The 25,385-nt window shown below is 37.8% G+C and overlaps 1 protein-coding gene across 6 annotated transcripts in view; it reads right to left on the bottom strand.

Annotated features, from left to right (window-relative positions):
• Nucleotides 1-1,355: 1,355 nt before the first annotated feature.
• The window catches only part of USP32 (ubiquitin specific peptidase 32), a 141,118-nt gene continuing 117,088 nt past the window's right edge, over nt 1,356-25,385 (bottom strand). For 3 of the 6 annotated variants that reach the window (XM_039507958.1, XM_039507955.1, XM_039507954.1), the window contains exons 20-35: nt 24,456-24,594; nt 23,268-23,373; nt 22,165-22,338; nt 20,254-20,428; nt 19,327-19,478; nt 18,436-18,547; nt 17,442-17,653; nt 15,719-15,903; nt 13,985-14,071; nt 12,329-12,449; nt 11,308-11,418; nt 9,314-9,505; nt 8,383-8,677; nt 7,375-7,802; nt 4,315-4,407; nt 1,356-3,784 (exon numbers count right to left, since the gene is read on the bottom strand). In XM_039507958.1, the coding sequence (XP_039363892.1) occupies nt 3,611-3,784; nt 4,315-4,407; nt 7,375-7,802; nt 8,383-8,677; nt 9,314-9,505; nt 11,308-11,418; nt 12,329-12,449; nt 13,985-14,071; nt 15,719-15,903; nt 17,442-17,653; nt 18,436-18,547; nt 19,327-19,478; nt 20,254-20,428; nt 22,165-22,338; nt 23,268-23,373; nt 24,456-24,594 (2,756 nt within the window). In that variant the 3' untranslated portion in view covers nt 1,356-3,610. The remainder of the gene's footprint in view (nt 3,785-4,314; nt 4,408-7,374; nt 7,803-8,382; nt 8,678-9,313; nt 9,506-11,307; nt 11,419-12,328; nt 12,450-13,984; nt 14,072-15,718; nt 15,904-17,441; nt 17,654-18,435; nt 18,548-19,326; nt 19,479-20,253; nt 20,429-22,164; nt 22,339-23,267; nt 23,374-24,455; nt 24,595-25,385) is intronic. The other 3 variants (XM_039507959.1, XM_039507956.1, XM_039507960.1) reach the window with 2 other exon arrangements.

Here is a 25,385-nt window from a genome sequence, read left to right on the forward strand (position 1 = left end):
AGTAGGACCTCGTGCACGATATCATTAGTCTGTTTTACTTGAGTTAAAGAACTAAGTTCCCTAGCTGACAGCTGTAGCAGACTCACCCGCTTATTCAAACCAGACTCTAGAGAGGGACAAAGACCCATGAAGAAGCAATGTGTGAACGCTTAAGAACCGTGTTTCTTGGCACATTAATATGAGGTGTCATGACAATTTTTTCACCTGACTCTCTTCTTGTTTTTGCATGTCATACCAAGATGGCTCCTTCCACATGAAGGAAATGGGTACTTCACACTCGCTGAAGTGCATTCTTTTATTAATCATATGAAAGAAGTAATCAGATCAACCCTTGAACCTGAAAGCAAATTGATATACATCATTTATTTCAAACTGTACCATTAACATGAAAAATCTTAACTTCAGCAGTTCTGTTTTTCTTTTTGGTGTGGCAACCAGCTTTAATAAAGAAACAGAAGGCAGAAGATTTTTTGTAACAGGTAAAGTAAACTTATTACTGTCTCGAGTGAAATTTCTGTAAACAGAAAGATTATTTCCCTTTCTTATTCTTATTTAAAATCCTTGGTGAAAAAAGGCCACGCTGAAAATCCTGACATTAGTATTTGGAATTTTGGTTTCTGGAATAAACTGCTTTTATTTGCACCGAGGGAAAAACATTAGTAGTCAACACTGCCACCCTGTGGTTTTGAGCTCCATTGCACTTACACTTCCCATTTAAAAGAACAAGGACAGGTCAAATTAATAAGTTTTGTGGAAAAGATTTTAAGAAAACTTGAACTGATAGAAAACTTTGCACAATTTTGTTAAAATTCCATTTATTCTAAAACAAAGATTTTCAGCATGAACATTTCCCAATTTTCAGGTCAACCCAAACATCACAATATTGTGCTAACTTTTATGTTCTCATGAAGCTAAGTGACACAAAACTATTACATCTATTTTTATTGTCCAAAGTTGCAAGAAATGCAAAAAGATGACAAAAGTTAGATTTTTAATATTTTCACTTGAATAGGCCAAGGTATTATTTGTAAGATAGGTATGGAAATTTACTTTTTAAAAATACGATTAACCTAACACATTCAGAAAATAAAAGGAACACTGTCAAATTAAAATAATCCAAAGTAATTAAAAGCAATAGTTAAAAATAAACGTAGAGAAATTTTTTTAGCTCATTTTAACAGGTGCATTAACAATACTGCAAAGAATTTATAACATACCTACTCATTCCATTCAACCTTTTGGGTCCAAAAACGTATAGAAATTCTTTGGGAAAAAAAGTATTGAAACTTCAGAGTAGAAAAAATAAACTTGCATTAAAAATTAACTTTGACACAAAGAAATTATGACACTTGAGCTGCATCCACAGTATTTAATTTGTCTGAATAATATAGTTACAGATAAACGGGTTCACTCCATATACAATTACTGATACTTTTTTTATACAGCTCATATTCCAATACATCAACACTTTTATTTACATGGTATTTATGTACATTAACATCTTTCTAAAGTCAGTGCATTGTCAATAAGTTTTATACAATAATTTACAAAGTGAATGTAGTTAACTTAATAAATTTCCTGCTAATTCATGAATTAATTTAATTAAAAAAATAATTACAACAAATGTAACAAACACAAAAGATCAAATAACATTAGTAGATTGTGCTACCTGCTTAAATAAAATCTTTTAAAGTAAATAATTTTGAAAATCTTTCAATTTTCATGGAGTTTGGCTAGGGAGATACAGACAAATGTGATCACAAAATCCCAAAATGAGAAATTCCACAATTCATAACATTTGCTTTTCTTCAACCTCACTGTTTAGACCACTCTAAAGATAAAAGAACACACAGAATAGGGATCGACACCTTAGGTCAAAGACAATACTTATTTTGAAACTGATCAATCCTTACAGAAGTACAACTTCCATTTAAGATTGTGGGGGTTTTGCCTGAGTAAAGACAGCACGATCAACTTTATATAGTTTCTTAAATGGATAAGAACAGCCCCTTTCTGAAAAGTAGATACTTACCAGTTGATTTGGCATTGTTGTAGAACACACTGAAATGGGGTTGAATATTAACTAATTTTACAGATCTAGAATGTAAATGTAAATTTAATCAGTAATTATGCCAAGTCTAAAGAGGGATGCTTAAGGAAATGAATAATAAAGTTACTAACTTGCTGACGCTTAATTGAAGAAAAGGCTGAAAAGAGTGAAACATTTACCTCAATTCAGATATGCTAACAATTTAACATGGCTAAAATACTAAAAGAAATGCCTATTCATAAATAACCTTTTTTTCCAGTCTTGAACAAGCCCCAATCCTGCATTCCTTGCTCAAGCCAAAGCCCCACCGACTTAAAAGGGGGTTTTGGATGGGCAAGGAAAGCAGAATCTAGCCGGTGAGTAATAAAATGAATGCCAAGTAGTAGCAAATTTGTTGACTAATCCTGTTAAAAAGGGGGGGGGGGGTTCAAAAACCCTGCAAATTAATGCCTAGCCTGTTACAGTAAGAAAATTTGAAAATGCAAACCAATTAAAAAACCAAATCCAGTTTAAATTAAGAAATGAACAAAAATCCTTCTTGCCTCTTAAGATAACTATCTGACAACCATCTTTTCTGACATGTTTTAAAAGACATAGTAGAGAATAGTGACATCCATTCACTCCAGAGCCCTTACAGCAACAAAAATAAACAATGCTTCTGAATTGTAATTGTATGAATTTTTTTAAAAGTGCAAAATTTAAAAGCAACACTAGTAATGAAACAATCTCTTTCCTTCCATGAGTTGGGAGCACTTCGTGCAAAGTGCACATTCAGACACAATGCATATAACCACAAATATTCCCTCCAGCCTGAACAGTCTCTTTTTTTTTTGGTGTGGAGACTTTTCAATGTCTAAAAGATAGGATTCCTCAGGCCAGATAGCCATTCCTGAAACTTGCTGATTTGCACAAACAACATGTGGAGAAAACAAATTATAATAAACCATTCAAGTGCAGAAATCAATCTGCTCTCAAATTATGATTTGGTCATGCTCCCAACATATTGAAAGCAACGATACACATAAATAGTGGCAAAAATGGAAAAATTCCATAACCATTCTGTAAGCTTTGTGCACTTTTCATTTTCTTGCTTTCCCTGTCTTGCCAATAAAATGGGATGAAACTTCAGGAAAAAGGAGGTAGCAATATCATGTTGTCAATAGACAACACTACAGTTTTTTCCATCATCTTGAATTTAAGGAGAACCTTAGGATTTTGTTAGAACAACTGGTAAACTCTACACTACTCTGTTTAGCTCTTATTTGGACTATTTCATTTAGCTCTTATTTGGTCCTCGTTGGCTTTCATCAAACCATTTTATGTAAAGGCCAATGGCAGTTTTAATCTGATGTCTAACATCAGAATTGTTTAGAGCATGTAGTGAGATATTAAAACAAAAACAATGTTTATGTTAACTGCTAGCTAATTAGATGTTTCTTTTTGTGCTTTCTGACCACAGGATAAGACAAATGACATTTAGCTCGTTCACTTCAATAACACTGTAGCCAAATGTAAGTTTCATCCTGCATGCTCTCAAACGGTCCATGGAAGATCACTTGTTTACTGTAAAACACAGTACTTTTTATAATCAGACTCAAAATCTTCATCCATGCTGCTTGTGTCTGCCATCTTTTTGCCATCTATCTTTGGCAGAAACTGTGCATAGTCTACCCCCTGCTGCTCATAGAAAAGAATGTAGGCAGAGTCGGTGTCAATTTCATCAGGATGTAATTCCTGTAAAGCAGAACAAACCTTTACTAAAACTTGCAGTTGTACCATTGTGCTACCATCAGTGAATTTAAATACATGCATTTACTGTAGAAACAATCATTTTAAATGGACAGTTAGAACAAGAACAGTCACATTCTCAATCTGCCTTATTTTATTAATCAGGCTAAATTATTTACTTGAAAATGAGTTCACTTTTATAATAATAAATGCAATTACTTAGAAAATATTTAAACCACAATTATCCAGTAGCTTCAATTCAAAATGTCTAGTACAAATGACAATTTATTTTGTCTCGATTGTTATTGGGCAACTTTTCCATTTTGGCTCAAAATCATCAACTATGTTTCCTTACTCTGTTAGCAGCATATATTTAAATTTTAATATTAAAAGTTTTCCAAGTACAATTTCAGGGCATCATTTCAATGTTCATATGTTACTAATTTTCAAGCTATTCATATTTCTAAACAAACAGTTCACATAACATTGGGTTTCAGCCCCACAAAACTAATCTTTCATGTAAATGAAATATTTACCTTACAGCTGCTGTCATTGTAACAGTACCACTTGTTATTTGGGTTTTTGGCATAAGTGACATAATGACCTCCTCCCATAATTCCTGAATGGCACTAAAAAAAGATTTTTTTTGTATTAAAAATATATCATTCATTGAGATTGAAACCAATCTGCCTTCTGTCACTGAGTGCCAATGGTTCAAGACATCCCTTGAAATCAACAGATCCTAAAATACTCATCTACTGAATGATTCCATGTTTTAGGCTCTGGTTGGTCAAAGCTCTTTCCTCAGGTGTCAATGCAATCTAGAGCGGTTTCTAGCTACAATCTAAGTAGGATGTACCAATTGCATTATTCAAGGGAATGAAAGATACGTCATAGATGATCTTCTGGCAGTTCCAGCTCAACCTGGCCAAACTCAATTAAATTTCTCCCTCACACCCTTTTCCTGCATTCATCTTTCTCCATTAGAAAAACCTTAGATTCCACCATTTCCCCCATCACTTTTATCCTTGAAATCATCTAATTCCTTCCCATATCCATGTATTACCAATTCGTTATCTTCTACAATATCAAGTAAGTTGGATTCTTAATTTGTCACCACAGCTAAACAAAACCCCCCACACTTCTCACATCCTGTCCCTTGCTTTATTGCAACCACTCTTCTTTGGCCTCCCAGGTGCCTACATCTCTCTGCTTCAGCATGTTTAAAACACTGCTGCAAAGACTATTTTCCTTGCCTGTTGCTCTCACCACATCACTTCCCTTTTTGAACCCCTCTATTGGCTACTCCTCACCTACCATATCGTGTCTGAATTTCTCATCCCTTATGCAGCTCCAGTAACAACGTCAACCTCAGTGTGCCCCTTGTGTTTCTCTCACTGCTCCCCCACCACATCTGTCTTCGTCAGTGTTGCACCATATGCTTAGGACAACCTCTCAAATGCAGAGTCAAGCTCCCTCTCTCTCTGAGACATTTGGGGGAATCTGGCTGTACAACTTATGAATTCTGGTTGATATTGTAAAGTTATGATGAAATTGCTGTGTCATGGAATGCCTCTCTCTCGCAGACAAGGTGTTAAGCATGTGCCCGCAACCCCCCTTGAGACCAGGTACAATGGTGAACTCAGTGACTGCCTGGACTTCATTTGGACTCTGGAAGCTTAAAACACACAGGATCCCTTCATAACAATTCGGCAAGTGTCCAGCAGGGAAGTGTGTCTTGACCTGACAGTCAAACCTCTCCCAAAGATTCACTCCTTCTGAAAGGCCTATGAATATTCACGAGTCAATTAAATGTCCTTGCCACTCAAACTCAGTAAGAGAGAACATAGAGAGAGAAGGGAGAAATTTAAATAAAATCCAACAGCAGTGCCATCAAATGCGCACAATGGTCATCAATAACCAGTTAATCTAGTCACTGTCTGCCCCCTTCATTAGGAAAGTGCCTATCAAACTTTAGATGCTGTATTCATAAGTATTAATAATGGTAAGAAATTAATAAGTTTTGGTATTTTCCAGACTGTCAGACAAATTAATATTCAATATGTCTATATCTGTCTACATACATACTCCTCAAACATTAATCTGGCATGCCAGTATCTGTGAAGCATTTTGAGAAAGTAAAGCTTTATGTAAATGATACTTTAATCATTAACTCTAGTAACAGGTGAGACTCTAAATCTGACAAAACAGTCAGGTTAGATATAAGGATACATTTAACAATATGAACAATTATGAAACAGACTATACTTAAGCAGGGGCAGCTCCAGGCACCAGCACGCCAAGCGCGTGCCTGGGGCGGCAAGCCACGGGGGGCACACTGCCGGTTGCCACGAGGGCGGCAGGCAGGTTGCCTTCAGCGGCATGCCTGAAGAGGGTCCGCTGCTCCCGCGGCTTCAGCAGACCTCCCGCAGGTGTGCCACCGAATCTGCGGGACCTCTCGCAGGCAAGCCGCCGAAGGCAGCCTGCCTGCTGTGCTTGGGGCGGCAAAATACCTAGAGCCGCCCCTGTACTTAAGGAAGCAGCTGAGTCCCCATTATTAAAAATCTTCAAAAAACATTAGAAAATGTTCCCAGTGGAATCAGAGCAAAGAAAGATCTTATTTGACAAGGGAAGTGGGAATAGGTAACCTGAAAAGTCTCTTCCAATCCTAACTTCTTATGGACTGTGCTGTATTTCATATATTTTTGAATATCTGAGCTTGGCAAAGCTCACATGCTCAGGGTCTAACTCAGGGGTTGGCAACCTTTCAGAAGTGCTGTGCCGAGTCTTCATTTATTCACTCTAATTTAAGGTTTCGTGTGCCAGTCATACATGTTAACCTTTTTAGAAGGTCTCTTTCTATAAGTCTATAATATATAACTAAACTATTGGTGTATGTAAAGTAAAGTAAATTAGGTTTTTAAAATGTTTAAGAAGCTTCATTTAAAATTAAATTAAAATGCAGAGCCTCCAGACTGGTGGCCAGGACTCGGTCAGTGTGAGTGTCACTGAAAATCAGCTCACATGCCGCCTTCAGCACGCGTACCATAGGTTGCCTACCCCTGGTCTAACTCATCACTGTATGTGGAGGGAAATCGGAAATAATTTTCTCCCAGGCCACATTGGCAGTGACTGTTTTTCTCTGTAGCGTGGAATAAAGATTGCTTGCCAGGATTATCTGGATATATCTCACAATCAGTTCCCTGCCATTGCAGGGGCTTCAGGCATTGATGCACCTATTCTCTGCCTGTGGCACACAATTTCAATTGTTGGGTATAATGTGAAGATGTTGGTGGCCCTGTAATACATCAGGTCAGACCTGATGATCTGGTGGTCCCCCTCTGGCGATCCCCCTCTGGCTTTAAACTCTACGACTGATTGAGATATTCAAGCAGAAAAGCACTGTGCAGAGATTAACTTTTCAATTATATTCGCTTTATGGTAAACTGAATTTACTCAGGATAACTCCATTTAATTCTCCTTTTTGTTATTCTTCTCAATGACAAATGTTTCCTTCATGCATATTGCATGTGAAATTCTAAACTTAACAAAATTGCAGTTTATGCATATTTTACTTATATAAAATGTCAACTTACCGAAATTGCATATAGATTGTAAATAGGGTTAAAACAGACTTCTCTTTGGTCATCTGTAATATCCTCCTCACTGTGGTTATCAATCACACCATTGATACTTCCATTACTATATGCATTCTGCTCACAAATGTATCCATTGGCTAAAGTCATCTCATCCTGAAAAATGAATAATTCACTCTGGCTACCACCCAAAACGTGTCCTTTGCTAATGGCATCTCCTTGGTCAGAAGTAAGTTTCTGTTCCTGGTCAGTACCATTCTCTTTACTTGCATCCAAATTTTCTTTGCTATTTGATAGTTTGTTTTTACCTATCTGTGGTAGCCGCAGCCGCCCTTTACCTCTTCCTAAAGTCCTGGGGCTGCTATTTGGGCTACTGTTTTTACTTGAAGGACAGCTGGTTCCACTTTTCCTCCCTGGTGATGGAGATGCTGTAAAAGAAAGAAGTTAAAACCTTCTAAGTAAGCAAGCTGAAAGCCTAGTTTTTCCAATACAAGATTTCTTCCAATAACCAGAGACACTAATGAACTAAACTTTTGGGATGGATAACTTTTTCTTTTTAGCGACCAATTCATACTTTATAGTTAGAACTCAGACTGAGACTATTAATTTTACGTAGATTAGCCGGCAGATCTTGCTTACTTACTCCCCCACCCTCCAAATCTACAATGGCACATATAGCAGTTGAAAACTGCAAGCCACAGAAAATCTGAAATGCCAACATATACCAACCCTGAATAACTCAACTTCTTATTAATGACTGCTGTAATGGGCTTACAATGGAAAACAGAGGCAGAAATCAATGTTTCAGAATACATTTAAATTCAGAATCAATAAAACTCAAATAACTTTTCTTTTACAATGAGTACACATTTCAATTGGCTTGTATTTTATAAGTTCCAGAGTAAAGATGATTTTGAAGAACTACCATACTTCTTGCTACAGGTCAATAATCACTAATTTCTACACTGCAATTTATAGAGAGACTGATTTCCTCTATTTATTCCCTACCTTTGATATTATTCAAGATGCTACTAGTGTTAAATGAGGATGGACTCCTGTTCAGCACATCCCCTTCGCCTGATGTATAAGTATTTTGGAGATCTGTTTTTCTAGGCTCCCCTTGCAGAATCCGTGGCTCAGAAAGGTCATCAACCTGGGGAGTTAGTTGCTTTCGTTGACAATGACTTGGATCCCTTTGTACCAGAAAGGCACTTGGGTCAAAATTTTCACGAGGAAATTTAACAATTTTCTGAGATTTTATCCAGCGACCATTTACAAACTGAAATCGTTTCAGGTGAATTATCTAGAGTGAAACACATTAAAGAAAACAAGGTGATGGTTATATCACAATGACCTAATCAAGTAATTTAAATGTTTGTTTTATCCTTCCAGAGATATACATACTATAAGATTAGAACACAAATCAATTAGAATTGTACAGTGTGTGTGATATCTGGGTCTACAGAGGCAACATCTAACAAGCAACAGTAGGTGGGAGATAAAGCTTTAGTAAATAAATAAATAAATAGTAAAGCATACTTTGTGTTCTTTGGAAAACTTATAAATTCAAAAGCAGCAAATGTAGATGTTGCATAATTTAAAGAGAACAAGGCTGTGTTCCATAAAGGTAACAGAACGAATGGCACTGCAATAAATGCAATGAACATTTCCATCCTTTGCTGCAGTAGTACAACGCATTTTCAGCAGAGTTACAGCATCTTCCATTTACATTACATAAAACTGATAATACACATGTAGCAAGTTCACGTTAGGTCACCTATGATAGCCATGATTCAGTTGAGACAAAAGGGAACACAAGTAGATCTAAACCTTCCTTATTCTGTGAAAGTAGGAAGATGTACCCAGCAATCCGAACTCTTGTGATGAGTGTACATTTTTACTGTTGCCCAAAGAAAAAGAAAATGACTGAAAGTTGTACCAAAATAGGGGGAAGCCTCCAAAGGTCCAGTTTTTTAGTGGCCAGGCAATGAGTCTTGCACTTGGAACAGTAATACATCTCATCTTCTCCCAGCTCCTCCTCACTGGTAAAAGCCCTTAGACAGCTATCCAGATTGATGGGCTCCGCCTGAGCCCGTCGGCTTTGTTCAACACTTTCGTGCTCTTCTACAATCTAAAGAGGTTACCAGATAAGATGAACTTTGTATCTTGGCAACGTTCCTAATACAGTAAACTCTCAGAGTTATGAACACCAGAGTTATGAACTGCCCAGTCAACCACACACCTCATTTTGAGCCCGAAGTACATAATCAGGTAGCAACAGAGATGTAAAAAAAGCAAATACAGAACAGTACTGTGTTAAACAAACTACTAAAAAAAATAAAGGGAAAGCAGCATTTTTCTTCTGCATAGTAAAGTTTCAAAGCTGTATGAAGTTAACATTCAGTTGTAAATTTTTGAAACTACCACCATAATGTGTTAAGTTACGAACATTTCAGAGTTACGAACAGCCTCCATTCCCAAGATGTTCGTAACTTTGAGGTTTTACTGTACCTCAACAACATACCAAGTACTTCAGATTCATGTACAGGGTTCTTAGAAGTACCATGCAAACTTATTGGGGAGTAACTAATTTAACTTGTTTGCAAGGAACTTCAAAAACAATTTTATGTGATAAAGTCCCACGTCTGTCATCTTAATGTGAAGCTCAGGAACATAAATCTTTCAGGGGCTTAGGTATGACTGCAATACAGAGTATAGCAAGTTTCTCCACTTTAGATCATTAAAGGTGTCAGATGGAGGAAGTGGCAAAAAAGGCAAAAGTTTTTTTTATAAATACGAAATAAGCAGGGCCTGGGGCTTTACTGTTTTCAAATGCTTTATTTTACATAGAATTTCTTCAATCAGTGACTAAAAAAAAAAAGCCCACGCTTTGGTAACCATTGTGAAATTTAGACGAGTTATTTATTTTAGCTAGTTCTATGTCTCTTCTTTAGGATTATTAGGTAGAGAGATGTTACTATAGAATTTTTTAAAGACCTTCCTATTTTTGTCTGATTCCTCCATTTCTGTTGTGAGGGAAGGAAATAAATATAAGGCGCATATAGCGCCTTTCATCCGAGGATCTGAAAAAATCCTTTACAAATGTTAATTAAGCCTCAGACACTCACATGAGATACAAGTATTACACGTTCAGTCTACATATAGGCAAATTGAGACACATTGAGGTCCATGGCAATTTGATGGTAGCCATCAAACAAACAGGACAACCTTAGGAAATAGTTATTTTATTATAGTATGTACTTAATGGCTTTTCCCATCTTTTCTGTTAATAGGCTATTCATTTTCCCTCTCAAAGTAATGAGATGTGCAAATAGCTCCAAGGGTCCATTATTTAGATGCAATTCTTCTAGTCCATCCTCTAGAATTTACTCATACTTGAAGTTAAGCTTATTAGCTACCTTCTAACCACCACTTGGATTACTTCCCAGAGATTCTCTCTAGAGACAATTTATCTCTACCATTCAATTTAAAGTACTATATTATTGTTTCCTATGCTATGTTCACTCATACTGCATCCTTTAAAGTGGGCATGGTCTCCTATTTAACTCCACATGTTATTGGAGACTCAGACTGACATCCATTGGACCATGGTTGGACCATTACATGATGCCTACAGAGGCATCAACTGCTCCTTGTAATAGTGGCTGACAGTAAAACAACCAGTCTACGCATGTGTGTCGGGATCAAGGGTAAGGAAGTCAGTCTTTGCCAGCAGAGTTTAACTCTCCATATGCCTGGCAGATACCCTTTAAGTCTTGAGGTGCATAGTTGAACTTCCATCTTTCCCTAAGTTACCATCTTTGTTCATCAATACAGGAGTATTGTTATGCAGTTAAAATCTCCTCCGAATTTAGTCTCACTCGTCCTAAACCTCACATTCTGGAAATCATCTGCAAAAAGTTTTGGCCTGACCTTGGTTTTTGGTGTAGATTCTGCCAATCGTAACTTCTTTACACAGCTTGGAGCCTCTAAGTACCAGATTTCTGCCTTCCTTATTTTTGACCTGGTCATCCACCTGTAAAGCTACGTTTTTTTAAAAAAAAATATTGCCACCCCTTGTTTCTTAGCATAGTAGGGGTGGGAGACAATTCCTACGGGCACTGCTGTGACATGTTCCACTCAAAGCTGCACCACGGGTGCATCCCATGAGTAGGAATGTATAGCGATCACTCAAAGAAGGGTCTGTTTTCAAAAGATTACAACCAAAAAGTTATATTTTTGATTTATTTAGTCAAAAATTGTCAGCCAAGTTCTATTTGTAAAATGTTTATTTAAACTATGCAGAGACAGGTAATGCATTCTTTTAATGTACAAACTGAGCATGACATCTTGGGTTTTGGGGTTTTTTTTGCTTAAGAAGTTACCCATGAGGGCACAAGTTATACAATTTACAAACAAATCACAATCCCAAAATCACTTACAAGTGCTATCTTTAGTCATGTAAGTAGTCCCAATAAACTAATGAGGCTACTCACGTGCATTAAGTTTAGCTTGTGCCCAAGTGCTTTCAAGATTGGAGCCTCTCTTTTTTGTGGGTGTTGTCCTATATTTAGTGCATTTAGGGAGACTAAATCAAATGTCATTGTATCGGGATGCACTGGGAATGTGCACATTTTGTGGTTGTCAAAAGCTTCATCACTAAGTAAAAGGCCTATGGATATACCAACGTCACACAAATTGCCCTTTACAGACAACCTTCGAGTTAGCTCTTCCCATTATTGATTTTGTATTCATTATTTCAGTAGAGGATGAAACACAAAAGCAATAATACTGAAAATATGTTTCTAATCTCGCTCCTGCTGAGATGGACTAATGATGAGCACACAACCACGAAAGTGATGTTAAAATGGGATACATTTCAGAGCTAATAAAATACAAGTAAATATTGCAACCTAATGATGTGCTGCTGGGTTTATTTTGTAAATTATTTTACCCGTTCCTGTGATGTCTGGTAGCGGAGATGAAGGGCTGTAGGATCCCAGTCTACGGCGATGTAAGCATTTCCAATATAAGCCCTGTCTTCTGCACACTCGATTTTACACCCACGGCAAAATCTAAAATAAAAAAAAGCCTTAGCCTCAATGGTGACAGATGAATTATCCAATAACTTAGATTCCTATTAATCAGAAGGATACTTTGTTCTCCTTTTTCCTGTTCTTAGACCATGGCCATCACTGTGGTGTTTGAGACTGTCTTCAGTGCCAGAAAAGTGTGCTTTTACAGTAGGATTACCCAGGCACATTAGTGATCATTCTGTAACATCCTAGTGGAGACAGGGTACCAGGTAGCTAGGCAAACTCAACACTATATCCCCACCCATAGTTGACCTTGCCTAGCTACCCGGCAGTTAAAAATCACAGTGCCTTGTTTCCACTAGGATGTTACAGTGGGATAGCTAATGCACACACTTTTTTTTGTAATCAAGACAAACCTGAATGCTTTCCAACAGTGCATTATGCAACATGACTAGCATCTGTCATGTGTGGCTCTCTTCCCCTTTCCAAATTATGTGTAGACTTTTACGTGTGTGTGATGCAGGGTGGATTATAAATTAAGGCAAGATTTTCCTCTTCTATGACAGTTTGTAACATAAGTAGGCTTATTTTTTGTTTCTCTTCAGTCATTTTTTCCTGGGTATGACGTCTACAGGCCCTTGTGAAGACTAGTCATCAACAGGTAGGATCTCAAGGTAAGCCAAGGACTGCCCAGTATAGGGTCAACATGGTTAGTTTCAGGTTCACTAAGGGCCCATCTGCATTACAGATATAACCACACACTAGCTTGGTTGTCTCCTACAGTAAGAGATGTACCTGATCTAATATATTTGATTTAATTGCTTGTGAGGACAACAACATTTCAGGGTGTAAGATGGTTATACGGCGATATAGTCCAGCTTTAGGTGAATAGTTAATAGCATGAATAGGCCCTAAAGGTATAGTTGAGTGTTAACCCTTAAAGAACACTTGGTAATTTTCAAGTGTTTCACATCATAGGGACAAGTCAATTTCTGATGGCTTTAGGGGACTTTCGAGGGTGTTCTAGACTAAGAGGAAAGGTTTCTGGCTACTGAGAAATAGGCTAAAGCTCTTCTCTACAACAGCTCATACATGTCTTTCCCCAAGATGAGCCACCTACTGTCATTGTCAATTCCTACTCAGGCTAGGAGGCAATGATTTATATTGGGAAGGGCAGGCTTGAAATAGAAAGACATTTCCTCCATGCAGAGCGGCAGAGAGAGAGCAACCTGGCGACAAGTAGTAAGGGCTTTTGGGTGGTCATAGACTTGTTCTTTTTTGGGGTTGGGTATTGACTTGTCCTGAGGAATGGAATGGGTTAAAATATATTTGAAAACTTGGTGCTGGTCTCCTATGTTGAAGCTTGTGTGTCAGAATAGTTTTCGGCTCTGTAAGTCATAAAAGCAATTCTGCAGTGAACGCCTGCCACTTGGGGGTTTTGGTTAAATTAAATTCCAAATTCTCATTGTTTGATATTATTTCTTGAAATCCTGAAATCTATCAAAAATCCATCATCATAAATTAGATTTCTGATTAAGTTATCCCCTGGCTCAATCCTAGAAAGAGCAATTCACCTGTACCATGGACACCAAGCACAAGAATTTCCATCCTTCTGAACCACCCTAAGGGTAAATGGATACTGGTACCCCATGCTGTCGTCGCTGAAACAGAACAGAATACAACAAGAAACATCAGTATTGATTGAATTCCTTACCATACACCACACACTATTCACCCTATGTTTGATTTTTTGCTTGGAAGAATGTTTAATACAGTAAGCAAACATGATGGTGCATGAGAACATCGCTTAAGGGAGCCAATTCCAACCCATTGAGAGCTGCTTAACAAAACAAGATGCCTCCCTGTGTCATCTAAATTCCAAATACACACACTGTAATGTTTGCTTTGTAAGTCTGCTCAGCAGGACAGTCACATTAAGCTGCAACATATTTTTGAGGGAGGAGTCCAAAGAGTAGCAGGCACAATTACAATACAAATCAATCAATCATACAATCATACTACAAGCCTCATTTTATCACAAGGTAAAATAAAGCTATTGGACCATTTCCTGACAAGGACAGTAATAAACTGCAGAGATGGAAATTCATAATTACTTTTAAAGATCCTGCTGAGGTAACAGATCTCACATAAGACTCTATAGCAGTAGAATTCTCTCCGCATATGCTAGCGGATACATTGAGCCAATTAAGTAATAGTCCAGATTATCAGAAGTTCACAGGAATACATTAAATTGGAAAATGGTCACTCATCTCATCTGAAATATCTTTAACATAGCGAATTAAATGTTTTAATGTAAGAGACTTGTTTAGCAGTCATAATGCAGCAAGAAAGCACCCTGATGTGAACAAAGGGACATAGCAGAAAATTTGCTAGCGGCCAGATCTACACACACAGTTGCACAGATACAACTAAAGGGGTGTGTGTGTGTGTGTGTGTGTGTGTACGAACGAACCTATTTAATTAAATCCACACAAAACCCTGCATGGACATATTTAATTCCATTTAAACCAGGCTTATGTCTGTTAGTCCTGTATACTTGTCTCTTTTCTCTTTCAAGTCTCATTCCTCTTTGTATACATTTAATAATTTGCCACAAAGCCAAACGTTCATCCCATCCAAGTCAAAAGCTAAATTCCCACTAACTTCACCGGGAGTAGGATTGCCATTGACAGAGTATCTATTTACTCCCCTAGCTAACATAGAAACAGACTCACTTGTTTAAATTAACTCAGCTATAAATTAATCCACCGCACAAGCTACTTATGCAATTTAATTACATTCCAGACCATCTAAAATCAGTGCCACACAGTGAAAGAACAGTATCAGTATCTAATTCTTAAAATACATCAACTGTGCTCAAAGCAAAAAAAGGTGAATTATTTCCTGCACCAGGCATCATAATGAATTATCAATCATGATTCAAAAATATGCAGTATGTAAGAATAACAAATTGAAACCTAAAAGCATAAGATAGATAACTACATTAAAGGACACATATAATCATTATTTAATTTGTAATCCATAAAGATGACATGGCTACAAAAATAACCCACCAGATGGAATCCACAGGCAACAATGCATTTGAGCTAAAAATATATGTAACAGTTTCTACAATAGTTGACATTTAGAGTTTAATTGGGCATTACGACCATATCTTCATCTTATGGAATGTCTCATGTCAGCAATTAAATTGACAAAGCAAGGCTAAGCACTAATACTTTTGAATCCTTATAAGGAAGTCTGTACCATAGTAAAGAGTAATCCCAAGTCACAGGTTAGCAACTCACCAGTCTTGTGCATGGTTACTAGCTTCCTGAGGAGGGAGAGGGCTGGCAAGCCGGGAAACCTGAATCCACACTGCATCATACAAGTCTTTTTTCCGAGTATGAACAGTACATGGAACAATTAATGGCATTCCAAAGAGACTGGGACGATTCTTCTGAGATGAAAGGAAATATAGTTCTGTCCGCATCTGTATTTACAAATTAAAGGAATGAACGTAATGTATTTTTGTGTGAGCATTAACTTTCCACTTGTCATTCACTTCAATATTTTCCTGTGCTCTGTTTGATCTTGAAAGAGATTAATAATTCTACAATAAAAATCACTGAGCATCTCTGAATCACGCTAGTAAGTCAGCATTAAAAACTGGTTTTTTTTTTAAGTTGAGTTACGGTCTGGAAGTTCTGTCATTGACTTTTTATTTACTATAGCAAGCATCATATAGATTGCAATTCCTAGGCTGTATCAGCATTTCCATCATAAACCTATATTAAATTAAACTTTTATTTTCTATTTAATATTACTTCTGTATTTCCCTTCCCCACCAACTGGTAACATTTAAAAAGGTAAACAGGCACCTCTACATAGAAGTCGTCAGTCCCATAGCACAAACCCTGCCCAGTGTTTATCCCTTGAAAGAAAGACAGTATTGTGACTAGAAATCACAACAGGAAGTCAGATTTGGGCTCTGTGGACTTTGTGTGATCTTGGACAAGTCACTTAACCTTTGTGCCTTATTCTCCCCATCTATAAGAATGGGAACAATACATCCTGTGTAACAGATGTTGAGGCGTAATACATTTGTGTTTGTAAAATATATTGAGATCCCTAGATAAAACAAACTAGTATTAGCCAGCTGACCCCCACCACTAATAGAATGCCTAGAAATAGAAAGCTCTAAACATGAACTTTTGATGGAGTTTCTGCAGGCAATTTGCTTTGCCTTACGGGCTACATAACTAGTTTGGATCTGCTAAAGAACATTACACCCATTCCCGAGAAGATCTCCTACCAACACTTAAATGAGGGCTATGGTGGTAGTGTTGGACAATGGTTAAAAAAAGCCCCACACAAATATACTATGAAAACGGAAGTTATGCAGCCTTCTAGCCCACAAACCACTGGCTGTAAATGTCAACTGCTGCTAGTGCCTGAAGGCTGAGAAAGTATATAGAGTGCAGAGTTATCTGAAGCACTCAGTGAACGAGCCATGACATTTATAGTTTAACTTGGCTACAGATGCATTTACAAAGAGCAGTTGACACTAATAGAATGACCTGCAAATGTACCATATGCCTTAACTCTATACTTGTTCTTTAAAGGAGGTGATGCAGCTCCAGGTAAAGGGAAAGAAAAGAGTTTCAAGAAGCTTCTCAAATCAGATTTATTCTGATCAGAGTGAACACCTGAAAGCAAGATAGATTGGACTACAATGACCGGTCAAAAATGTGTCTTAGCACTAAGGAAATATGCTAAGAGTCACTGAGGAAAGTAAAACACCTACATTAGACATTGTGGCTAAACTTTCAAAGGAAAGCATAACACGTGCTCCTACAACTTCACATGTATGTCTACATAACAGGTGACTGTGCAAATAAATGAGCAGTTGTGTTCCCTTCCTAGGGCTGCAAATATACTTGCATTCATCACAGCTCCACCCAAAAAAAATCACTGCCTTTTACAAGTAGCCTACACCACACATTTGTAACTAGTGCAGAATATACGAACCATTTTTCTGTGGACTGCAATGATGTAGCCTATAAATGGACTATCAGAAAGCAAGGACATATGACCATTCATCATCCCATTGGCAAAGTTATTCTCTGTTCCACATGGCACTATAGTATTTGGCATTCCATTGGGAATTAGTGTTGGTCTGGGGAAATCCCCATTCATCATTATGTTGAGCATTCCATTAGCTGATGGCCCAGTGGAGAGATCTGAATTTAAGTACAAACACATGGTTACTGAATTATGATACTTGCACTATTAATATTTATGAACTATGATTCAGCTGCTTTGCCTACAAATCAATCTGCTGAAACTTGCTTGTTAAATGCTATCTTGTATAGCAGCGACCCATGTCATTTACTTAATGCCAGGAATCTACACACCATAGTATACACGGACCACGGACAAACATTCACATCTATCCCTTAATACCACTTCAGAAACAATTAAGTCTTTGAGAAGCAGATGTAGCCAGTCCCAGTCTCAATATACATCCCACTGTTAGCAGTGTGTACTGCTCAAAACAGGAGAATGAATCAGATTCTGTTCCCAGCTCTGTCAAAGATTCACTAGGTGACCTTCAGCAAATCATTTCTCTGTGCCTCTGTTATGCTCTTTTTAAAATGGGTAAATTTAAGATTATGATATGTTGTGAAGTTTAATCAATGTTTATAAAGAGTGTACTAAAGTCCTTGGATAAAACACACGGTACAGATATTGTCGTCCCAGTATTGATGCCAAATCTAATTTTAAATACACAATTAGCAACAGCAACCAGAACTGGTAACAGTGGGTTTTTTTTTTTTAAACATTTCCTGTTCTATCCAATTGAGTGTATGAAATATTCTTCCCCTCCTCCGAACCTTGCTTTTTCTTTAGCCTTGTCTCTCCCCATTAGAAAGTTGGATTTTTCCTGTACCTCTCCATCTATATCTGATCAATACTCTTGGGTCAATTTAAACAAACAGGAAAATGAATAATTGTGTTTTACCTGTTTGCACAGGACTAGAAGCTGACGTAGGGGATCCTGGGACCGGTATCTCAAACGCACATAAAAACCCACTCACTGATAACCGAACTTTCTGGTTGTCTTGAGGAAAGTTCTGTAGAGAAAAAGAACACAAGGAATAATAGTATAATATAATACAATTTAGTATTTTCCACTGTGATCCTGCATGTGTTTATTTGTTGAAAATGTTAATAAAATTGTCTGCTTCAGCTTTTCATTTAGTCTGCCTCTTCCATCCTTTGCTGCAGAAAAGGAGAACCAGCATCCTGGGAATTGCCAGGTCTCCACAGACCACCAGCAAGTGCTTTGTGGACTATTGACAGTCCATTGACCAGCAAGCGTCCCTGCTCTCCGTAAACATAATATAGTTTTGAAAAATATTTTGTGATGGCAGACTTGGCTTTAAAGTATATACAGTTTATTTAGAATTCATAGGTTATTTCTCATCAGACTTCAGCCCTAAAATATTTGGTAGCGTTTAAACACATTATGTCACTGCTTGTCTTTGAGTTAAGCCCGGTCAAAATGCGAAAGTTGTATCATTTTACCTAAAAATGTGATTTTAAAATAACTTTAGTTTAACTGGTGTAAATAACTTGGGTTTGGTCTGGTTTAAGAGTGGTTTATTTGGGTTCATCTTAGACCAATTCTAATTTAACCCTGGTTTAAACCAAAATAAAAGCATTCACATGGACTCTCACCATTTAAACTAAATGGATTTAAAAATCACATCTTTAGTTAAACTGGTGCAGTGTTCATGTAGACAAGATCTTATGCTGAAGAGATATGAAGGAATTTTAGTATGTTGATGTACAGGCTTCAGTAATTACTCTAAGTATTGAAAGGAAGCTGGTATCAATGAAAGCATGTTACCTTTATATTAGAGCTATGTACTTCTGCAAGAAGAATCTGTTCTGGTTTTAGCCCACAAAGTTCACTTAGCTGCTTTTTTAAACCTGTATACTTCTCATCCATGTTCAGTCTGAGCCCATATCGAACAGGGGTAGTACCATCTAATTTAATTACTTTAAGAGAAAGAAACACACTTTAGTCAGCAAAATGGCAGTGTTTTTATGAGAATAATACAGGTCACATTTCTCATTCAGTAAAAAGCTATTGTTGCTTCCATTTTAAGACTTGATCTTTTCATCGACTACCAGGCACTTTTCTAGCGTTTCAAAGACAAAAGAACGTCTTAATACTAGACAAGAGAACCTTCACTACCTGCTTAAGAGTGGGAGTAGCAGTTAAGAGGGTTTTTTCAAAAAACAAAAAACAAACAAACACTATGTCTTTATTTTCATGTCTCAAGATCCAAGCATGAAAAATGATTTTTCTTCAGTAAAAGGTTTGAAGATCCTGATACAGTTCTGCACTGGGCAGACTCTCTCAAAGACTATCTGTATAATCAAATTGCTACTGACCTGAAAGCCGTCTAGAAGGCCTCAAATTCTGAATCTTATACACTTTAGTCATCAAATCTTTTCGTTGAGACAAAACAGATGGCAGCACCTGAACTATGCTCATTGCTACGTGAATATTTGATAGCTAAATGATTTTTTTTGTTCTAGTGTAAATTAAGCCCACTGAAATGAGGTAGCTTTTAATAGTGGGAAAGGGCACATTTATGCTAGAATATATTACCTCAATTCCAAGAAGGGTGCAGCTGCATTAGTGCTAAGTGCCAGGGTAGATAGGACTCTTACCACTGTGCCCTGAAAACCTGTTCTGCATCACTGCTGGAAAGTGAGCATGTTTTAAGACAGGCAAGACTAGAATGATTTAAATTCAACTACTCACCTGTAATTTCTAAGTGCATGTAGCTATCCATTGGAAGAGGCAAGGATAAAAAATTAAAAGGGTCAAATCGAACGCTTATGTGCCCACATGTTTTGCATTTTACTTGGGACCTTAGCTGCCCATGAAACAAATCCACTACGATTGATCTGTTTCTTCTCAGATGATTTTCCCAGGCCTGAAACAAAGTGCAAAAAAAGTTAGAAATGTAGCACAATTGATTGGACTTGGGAGTGGGAAGTGTGTTACAAGATTCCAAGATATTTATAAACATATGGTGCTAATATATGCTGTACTAGAAGTTATTTGACCAGTGCTGTAAACAAGCAGGAAACAATTTAGTTTCAACATTAGAAAAACATTGTGATTTAGGACAATTAGCCTGGGTTACAGTTTCTTTAAGTAGCTCTGGGCATAATCACTGGGTATCTTTTCAAGTTTTGCTATACATTCCTTCTGAAAAAGTGACTTCCTTAAGACGACATTGTGAGGTTCCACATTTATGTTCTCATAATTTTTAGGTCCAATTTACTCAGCCTACCAGTAACAGTGATTTTTCTAGCTGTCTTCAAATACAACATAATATATGAAAAATTCAAGCTGTGTTTATTCTGCCACTATTAACATGTCACTGATAATAAATATACTGTAATTTCAATTTAGTGATCAATTTTTTTTTAAAAGTATGAGGCAGAATAGAATACAGCTTGCTCTTCCACAGATCTATCTGTGTAAGACAAAGAGAAGGTTCAGACACAATGGGAGAAGACTGGCTGAACAGAAAGGTGACATTTGTACAAACTCACTTTTCTATTACTGCAATTTAAGAGATGTTCCGCTTACTGAAATAGCTTACTGAAATATAATAATAGTATATTAACAGAAAGCCTGCTTGAATCCAGTCCCAAACATCCTTTTTAACCTTATCTATGTTTCTGTAGATACACATAACACATCATGTATCCACATAACATCAAGAAAGTTTGGTAAGTTAAGAAAAAAAGGGGAGAGTCTCATTAACTTTTACTCGGCATCCATGTGACTGAGAAATCAATAGCTAGAATTTAAGGATCTATTCTACAAAAATATTTATTTACAGCATTTACAGTTTCTAATGATCCAAATATGATCTTATGTTCAGTTCAGAGGTAAACACTGTACAGATTCAGTATGTAACAAAAGAAAACACAATAATAGCATAATGGAAAATGTAGCCTTCAACCTTACTAACAAGATAGAAAGCCAATCACAAAAAAAAGGTGTATTGACCAAACTACTAAGAAACCACATATAGCTACCAGAAGTACCATAAAATCCGCAAATATAATCTGGCTTTCATAGAGTGCTTGGCTTCATATCTATTTCAGCTTGTATGAAATCTGAAATTTGAGGGCATATTGCAGACTCCAGAAAGTGAAAGCCAATAAATATGACCAAAGCAAATGTCATGGTTAGGAATGAATTCCTGTTTACAAAAATATACTTTTGGAAGGTTAGATAATGTTACGTTGCAATGTAATATTTATTTTAAACCTTTTATAGCAGAATCAAGCATCCAAGACAAATTTCCTTTTAACTCCACTCAGAGGTGAGCAGGTAAAACTCTTTATGCCATGGGGGCAAAATATTTCAGAAATTGTCCAACTGTCCTGCTATTCTACTGAGTCTACAGACAAACATTCATATGCAACACGCTTCAGTGAGGTCATAAATTTTCATGGATCTTGTTGAAATTAACAGATAAAATCATCATCACTTGCTAAAAGTACTGTGAGGAATCCTATATTGTATTTCAGTTGGATTAAATATTGCTTTTAAAAAAAATCTTTCACAGGTTCTAGAGTGCTGTCAGAAAATTGTGTGTCCGTGCAGATTCTACTGGTCTACTGTCAATAACTTCCAGTTCAGACACACCTCTGCTGCTACCTCCCAGTCGGGTCGACCGTCACTATCTTTCAGTTCTACATATGGCTTATCATGAACTCTGTTCAGATCCTCATGAAGACCATCCAGAAGAAAAGCCAGAAGCTCCTGTGAGTCCTGCTGCTGGAAACCATTAAATCTTGGAGCATATTTTGCTATCGTCCACTATATTAAAACAAAAAAAAAAAAGTAAAAACCAAGACGTTATTTGATAATAAATCACAGAAAACTTTACTTATAACAACAAATTAACCTAGTGAAGATGTATGATGGTGACCAGTGTAATACACTACATTTTTAAGTGTTAAAGATGACCACATAAGTTTCCAGGGCAGAAGCGAGGCCAATTGTGAGTTGTGAATGGTCTTTAATCTCTTATCAAGGGAAATAAAGGGCTCTATTGTCAGCCTGATGTGCACATAAGCCACAACTCCCATTAACATTAGTGACTGTTCTGAATCTACCGCTTCTGCACTGGATTATGAGACATACCCAACAAAAAGGGTATTACAATGACCATCGTCATGTGTCATATTCGTGACATATCTGTACATGCTTGTGTGACATCCTAAATTGTAATTTAATTTCATAAGAGATTTCTACATTAAAATTCCTTTAGGTGGGTACCAAATGGTACAATACATATTCAAACTCCCTTCCAGTCCTACATTTATACGATTCTATTTCTCCAAAGACTGCAAGTAAACTTCACTACTGGTATCATCACCTACACCACGGACACTTATAAGCTGCACACCTAAGAAAAATGTAGAGGGGTGAATATGAATCTTCTCTCAAACTGTCAATATAGAAACACTGGTGGCAGTATATTTATTGAATGTACTAAAATTTTGAAGGCCATATTTACTACAGTCAGAATTAAGTGGTAAAGAAATGTCTTAATGGTTAAGTTCAGAGCAAATATGACCATTAAACATGCTGAAGTATCATTAAGGAAACTTTTAAAGAATATTATAAACAGACAACATCAAAAAGCAGAAAAGGAAAATACAGTTGTAATTGTTTTGGACAGTAAATTTTTTCTAATTCCACATCACTTTGCTACCTATAAATAAGGCGCATTAAATCCTTACCCGTAGCTTTAAAGGAGCTATGTTTTTTTGAGTCCCACTCCATAGTTCCTGAACCAAATCCCCGTAGCATTTGGCCATATGTCCTTTCATTCCTATTGGATTTGTCCTAGAATTCATAAAGTATATTCAGTGATTTTTTTAAATAAAATGAGCGCTTACGAAGTATGGTGGGGGAGAGAGTTTCAGGCTAGCTAGTATTGGTTTATCTCATTCTGCAATAGAAGTCTCCCTTTTTTAGGTATGTCTAATCTAGTGCCTGTTACTGGGGTACCATTTCGGATTTGGGACACAGGGGCGCAACTTTAATTGCGAGTCCAGGGGCTATGTAGGCACCTGAAAACTCTAGGGTTTTTTCCCCCCCAGATAATGGGAGAAAGGGGCGCAACCAAAAATTATAAGGGGGAGGAAGGGGAGGAGGGGGCTCAGCTCAAAAAATTGAAAACTGCTCAGGGTGCAGGCAGGGGGTAGCTAGGGGCTGTGCCAGGAGGGGTGTGGCTCAGGGTGCGGGGAGAGGAATAGCTAGGAGCTGTGTGCAGGCAGGGAGTAGCTAGGGGCTGTGCCGGGAGGGGTGTGGCTCAGGGTGCGGGGAGAGGAGTAGCTAGGGGCGGTGTGCAGGCAGGGGGTAGCTAGGGGCTGTGTGCTGGCAGGGGCTAGCTCAGAGTACAGGCAGGGGCTGTGTAAGGGTGTGCTGCTGCGGGGGGTTTGCTGTTGCGGGGCCAGCCATGCACTGAGTCCCTAGTTGGCACAGTGGGGCCAGCTCTGCAGGGTAGGGGCTGGGGCAAGGAGTGTGCTCTGCCTGCCCACGTACATAATGGCAGGGGGAGGGGGGACACACTGACGTCAGCCCCCACCCGACAGATCAGGAGGCAGGCTCCCGGTCCTCTGCAGCACTGCCAGCGGGGGCTCCATGGCAGGGGCAGCACCAGCGGCTGCAGACAGAAGCGGAGCAGGGCAAGGAGGGGGAGCATTTTCCCTCCCGCTGGGAACCTCACCCCAATATTGTACAAAACTCAGGGGGCAGGTTCCCCCCACCCCGTACCCTCCCTAAATGGCACCCCTGGCCTGTTGGGAAGTTGAGTGCTTATAATATTGTGACTGAAGGGACAGTCATGCTGCCTACTTTTGAAGGCAAAAAGAATTTTAAAAGGTGAAAACATTTAAATGCCAAAGGTCTCACATAAGCGTTACCTGTTGAGTTCATAAAGATGTTTTCCTGAGATGAAATACTGTGTTAGAGGTTGTGTGTTACTGACACACTGGATACTAGAATTCATGAAACACGTATTACCCAGATTACTTAATCCAGTGGCACCCTTTTCAGTAGGAACTGAGGGAAAGGAGATACAGTTATTTAACACGATATATTTTAAATACATATAAGAAATACAATAGAAGAAAAATTAATCTACAGTGAGATTTCACTAGAAGATTACAACCTCCTTCACCCTGCCCCCATTACAAGATATCAAATAATGTAAAGACAACAGACTTCTGAGATACTGAGTGCCCTAAATTTTCACTGAAGTCAACAGAAATTGAGGGTGTCTGGCAACTTGCTAAAATTGGCCCTATTATAGACCATGGAAAAGATACTGGTAATCGGTGTAATCCATGTTGTTTCTGCATCAGTAAATAAATGATTTTTCTATTCTGCAGTAGCATTACCATATCATTGCAATTTTTGGTTGTGTTATTCTTGTTCAATAATACTGAAGTCTTCCTTCAACTTAAAAAAAAATGTAAACCACAGAAATATGCAAGTCTTATTCACCTCTACCCCAATATAACGTGACTTGATAGAACATGAAAAAGCAGCGCTCGGGGGGTGGGTGAGGGCTGCGCACTCTGGTGGATCAAAGCAAGTTCGATATAACGCGGTTTCACCTATAATAGGATAAGATTTTTTGGCTCCCGAGGACAGCATTATATCGGGGTAGAGGTGTATAATAAACGAGGTGAAAAGGAAGCAACTGATTTTCCAAAAACTGTTAATCCAATTTCAAGATTAGCTGTATTCATAGTTTGCTGAATGTTGCAGGACTTGATTACCTCTGAATTCAACACCCCAACACTTTTAGGAGCAACACAGAACAGAACAAGCAGAACAGCTGTAACATG

The sequence above is a fragment of the Mauremys reevesii genome, linkage group 20 (assembly GCF_016161935.1).
Source record: "Mauremys reevesii isolate NIE-2019 linkage group 20, ASM1616193v1, whole genome shotgun sequence".
Taxonomy (NCBI): Eukaryota; Metazoa; Chordata; order Testudines; family Geoemydidae; genus Mauremys; species Mauremys reevesii.